Genomic DNA, 5,293 nt, shown 5'->3' on the forward strand with positions numbered 1-5,293 from the left:
TTACGATAAATATTTACTAAATAAAAAAATGATGATTAAGTTAAATTAATGGTTCTTGTATCAAATATAAATATATTGGGATGTCCGGAAAATTCGTGTCGATTAACCTATATAATTTAAATGTATATTAAAATTTAAATCTTTTGCGTTTCAATTTTCCTTCACAATCGGCACAAACTTTCCGGACAATCCAATACATATATATATATAAAATATAAGTTTACATTTAGTGTAAATTTAAAAAAAATGTAAACAAATATTCAGTACTGTTCAAATATTTATTAAAATTTAATATTTTTCTCATTGGAGTAACTCTATTGCCTTACTAGATTTCATCACGTATATTTTTTTCAAATCTGGAAATAACTTTCTTTTAGATGTAAATAATATGAAATGCAAACAACTCGAATAAAAGTTGTCGTACAAGAACTTTCTGTTGATGAAAATGAAAACAGTCTGAATTTAGCATTTATGTATATCACTTTCTTGTTTAAAACTCTATTAAATTTCATCTACATCGACAATGAGTGAAATCTTTACCAGACCAAGAATTATCTTAAATCAAGATTCTAATTACAAGAATATTAAGATCAGCTTCATCTATAGAGATAAAATTAATTGTGCTTACAAGCATTCATTCTGGTTATAGGTATCCAGTAACGAATACTTCAGTGTCAGTTTCGAAGTGGGCGACGACGTCTTGACTTCCTTCGATCGAGAGGAGTTTCTACCGGCAACGCGGGGAACTTACCTGGTGTGAGTGAAGCTTTATCGTACTTTTAATACTTTGGACATCTGCGCCGTCGAGGACGATAAATTTTCACGCGTGTCACGTTGTGCGAATGACAATATGGCGATATTTATAGATGCGCAACGGAACCGCAATACGCGCGTCCTGGGACCGATTATCCAATCGGATAACCGTCGGCATTACGTCATATGACTTATAGAAACTCTTCCCGTTGTAGGCAAGGCTGCGAAAAATGCATGCCGTCCGCCCTCGCGACATCATTGTTCCATTATCACGATGGTCGATCCTGAGACGGATCAGTTTCAAAATATTCGCCCCGACATCCTTTGTCGTTGTCGCAAAATTAAAATTCACTCTCAAAGCGAAAAATTCTTGTTCCACTTAGGCGATATCAATAATGGATCATAATTATTATTTCTCCATATTTTTACGAGAATAATTTCAGCTTCGCGATGTCTCGTGTTGAAATACGATTGCATTATTCGTCAATTACACAATGAACTTACAATTTATTTCCATCATATATGATGGATATACGATTCTCATTGCAATGACGTTTTCTCTACAAGAGAGAATATTTTCCAGAGCATAAATCTCCGAAATCACCAATTTCACGTTTAACGTTTTTTGCCATTAATTCTCACTAATTAATGCCTACAGAGACACGCTTGGAATGTACTATACGTAATACCTATCGTTAAAGAACATTCCATTAAGTCAAGTACTACCGTCATGTATCACATGTTGTTTAATGATGACTGAAGATATACCAACTGACTGCGTTACATTCAATCTTCTTTAGATTCATTCACGAAAAAAAGGAAATGGCTCCTCCTACCTCTTTTATCGATTTCCGGGACGATCCGACGATCCATTAAAGAAAGAGGAGGAAGAGAAAAGAAGGTAGAAGGTACTTCTATTTTTGAAATCGTAGGAGGTCGGTCCTTATTTCCCACTCTACAGGGTGTACCGATTTATTATCATGGCATCGATGAGGAGGAAGCGGATTTGTGGGCGGAAATAAATAGGCAAAGTCGCCGCATTCATCATGATGCGTTTATAATAAGGGACAAAGGAAATATAATAAGTAACGCACTGGAAGCATTTATTTAATTAAGTGCAGATTTATATGCTGCAAAAATATATGCTGAAAAAAATATTAAATTTTAATAAATATTTATTTGAACAGTTTTAATCAAATATTTACTAAATATATAAATATATACATACATTTATTTAATACAGAAAACATTAATTTGATTTAAATATTATTTTTTATTGTAAATATTTACTATAAATAAATATTTATTACTTAATACTATTTAAAAAAATATATAAGATTTAATAAGTTTTTTTAATGTACTGTACGCAAATAATAATTACTTGTTTCAAAAATTTTCAAGTTCATATATCCGCAAATCTATCTTTATAAGTTCATTACAAGTATGATCAGATTATTTATAAATATTTATTTTGAATCCTAGTAAATTTAATACTTCAATTGAGATTATTAAATTAAAACAAATTCGATTTGGTTATTACATAAAATCTTTGATGAATTTTATAATATTTCTTCAAAAAAAAATTAATTGAGTACATAATAATGATTTCTTTTTTAATTCATAAATACATTTTAAATTTATTATCAAAAAAATAATTTTTATTAAAAATAACTGTTATTTAAAAGGAGGAAAATAAATTGAAATTATAAATATTTATTAACAATAGGATTGATATGTTTGCAATTTATCTTGATAATTTATCCAAGAGACCTCTTGTCCTTTATTTGTTTTAATCAGCACGAATATATAAACCCATGTTTAGCCGCGAAAAATTTCTTCACAAACGAGAAAGGAGAGAGACACGATTATATTATTGTAATTAAAAATTCCTTTCCGGGATAAAGAAATGATGTTATTTTAATATAAACGCCGTTCGTATGGCAATTTATCTCGCAGTTTTGTAAACGCCACTTCTTAACTTTTCTGCGATTTTTCGAGAGTGAGCAATAAATTAATGGGCGAAATTTACTGACAGAGAATTTCTCTAGAGATGAACGAGATGCACTTTAAAACGCCACTGTTTTAGAAACGTCCCAAACTTTTGAAAAGTTTCGCCTCATTTGAACGGCCATTTAATGTTCAGCAATCAAGTAGCTTAATAGTCCAAGCGGTTATGACAAGCAAGATATAAATAGAAAAACTTTTAAGAACTTTAGATAGATGACAAACGCAGAAATCTCCTTTCAGAAAATTAAAACGTCAATTTTTTTCAATCTTCTTGACTTTTGTTATTTGTCTCACAAACAATTCGCCATCATCATTGCTATTCTTGTCTTTAATCAAATTCACCTGATTGCCGTATCACTCTACTAATATATTTATCCAACGTAACAAGTAGTATAAAAAAATAAACGTGCTGTTTCATGGAAAGACAATGCTACCTGTCGCTGTGCTTGCGTGAAAGCGCCTTACGCTTTCAACCAGATTACTCTTAATTGCCAAGCATTGTTACGCGGCGAGCCGAGAATTGTACAAAGCCCATGGGTTTTTGTTACGTCTCTTCATATCGTCGCATGGAAAAATTTTGATTTTACAAGTCCTGGGATCACAACCATGCAATACGCGTTTTGCATGAAAAGCATAATATTCGTCAACACAAGATCTTTCTCAGATTGCGCGGATTCTTTTGTTGCTCATAATAACTCCCCGAAGTTACGGCTTGCATTATAATTAAACGCGTGTTATCGTCTATTGCGAGAATCCAGAAGGAAAAAAAATTCAATTTGCGTGATTGTAAAGAATTCGATTGGCACCTTTTCAATACGAAATATGTCTTAGAATAAAAAGAAATAATTCACAAATCAAATAATGATTTCTTTTCTTTATTTCTATTTCAAAGTTGTCACAATTTTAAAAATTCCATAACTTTTCTTTAATTTCCAGACAAAATTTTATGATCTTCCCTGATACTTTTAATAATATTTTGAAATTTTTTTGTATTTTCGTCCCGATTTTAAAACCGTCAAATATTTTGTTGAGGGAATAACTTAACACAATGTGTAAATTACTTTGTTAATGTTGCTGCTTAACTATTAAGTTTGCATAGAGATATGATGTACTTATATTAAATTCTTTAGAGCCAAGAATTTTAATTTTCCAGAAAATTTGAAAACTTTCTTGACTTCCCTGATTTCCCTGATCGTTTTCAATTTCTCTGACGTTTTCCTGTTTTGTGACAATACTGTGTTTGTTCTCTCAGGTTGAATTCATTTCGATTAAAATCTCTCATTGTCAGTTGATTATGCGCGTTAATTATTTATGTCGCATTAATTAATTATGTGATGTTTAAAAAATCAAGCGACAGGTATATTCAAAAGGCATGGAATACATGGAAGCTCTTCCTTTTTTCTCCTCCTTCTTCGCATTCAAAGTATCTCATGCGGGGAATGTATATTAACGATGAATATCGCTTACTTTGACTCACTCACTTTCAAATGACATACCACTATTTAGAATGTTAACGTGCACACATATACATCATACACACGTTTATATCTAGCTAGGTGGTTATCGCATCAGCCAGTAATTTATAACGATTTAATGCGACGGGATATGTTCAATAAATATTAACGGAGCGTTAAGGGACTATCCTGTTTAAACGATATGTATCATAATTGTAAGAGAAAATATAAAAATAAGTAAAGAAACGACTTTACGAAGATTGTATTTTACAGAGAGTTGTATTTTAAAGTTCAATGGACATTACGTAATAACACAAACAAGCATATTCGAAATAATTATGGATAATACTCTCAATTGAATAAACATCGTTACTTGCTTTTTAATAAAAGAAAAATCAGCTGAATTAAATTAATGTAGTATAATTATTTATATTTATACAGTGAATCTGATTTTATATTATTATTTAGTAAATCTGATTTTCATTATTTAATATATGTATATATATTAGGTGTACAACTTTGCTTCCGCCGTTTTCCTATAGATGGCTTTAGCGGTAAGTGGTGGTCGAAATAAATAGATCATAGACGTCATACAATAAACTTGGGCATCTGTCAACATAACCCCAGAAACATTAGTCGATTTGTGTCTGCATCATAAAGTTATTCTCGATTGAAAATATCAGTTTACGAGCCAAATTCTCGTCATTTGCGGGAGGTTTTAATTTTTTGCTTCAATATGAAAAAATCTGCGGCTGAGGCTCATCGAATGCTCTCAAATACTTATGGTGAGGCCGCTATTAGTGAAAGAACGTGTCGTGAATGGTTTCAACGCTTCAAGAACGGTGATTTTGACGTCGAAGATCGGCATAGCGGTGGAAGAGAGAAAGTTTTCGAAGATGCAGAATTGGAGGCATTACTTGAGCAAGACTCGTGTCAAAATCAAGAAGAATTGGCACGATCATTGGGAGTGACTCAACAAGCCATTTCAAAACGCCTCAAAGCCATGGGAATGATTCAGAAGCAAGGAAATTGGGTGCCGTACGAATTGAAGCCGAGAGATGTTGAACGGCGTTTGTTTG

The 5,293-nt window shown here is 31.8% G+C and overlaps 1 protein-coding gene across 3 annotated transcripts in view; it reads left to right on the top strand.

Annotated features, from left to right (window-relative positions):
- Window positions 1-5,293, top strand: part of LOC108688039 (pleckstrin homology domain-containing family G member 5-like) — a 110,918-nt gene that overhangs the window by 80,339 nt on the left and 25,286 nt on the right. For all 3 annotated transcript variants that reach the window (XM_018194117.1, XM_018194118.1, XM_018194119.1), the window contains one exon: window positions 650-756. In XM_018194117.1, the coding sequence (XP_018049606.1) occupies window positions 650-756 (107 nt within the window). The remainder of the gene's footprint in view (window positions 1-649; window positions 757-5,293) is intronic.

Source organism: Atta colombica, unplaced genomic scaffold, assembly GCF_001594045.1.
Source record: "Atta colombica isolate Treedump-2 unplaced genomic scaffold, Acol1.0 scaffold224, whole genome shotgun sequence".
Classification (NCBI taxonomy): Eukaryota; Metazoa; Arthropoda; class Insecta; order Hymenoptera; family Formicidae; genus Atta; species Atta colombica.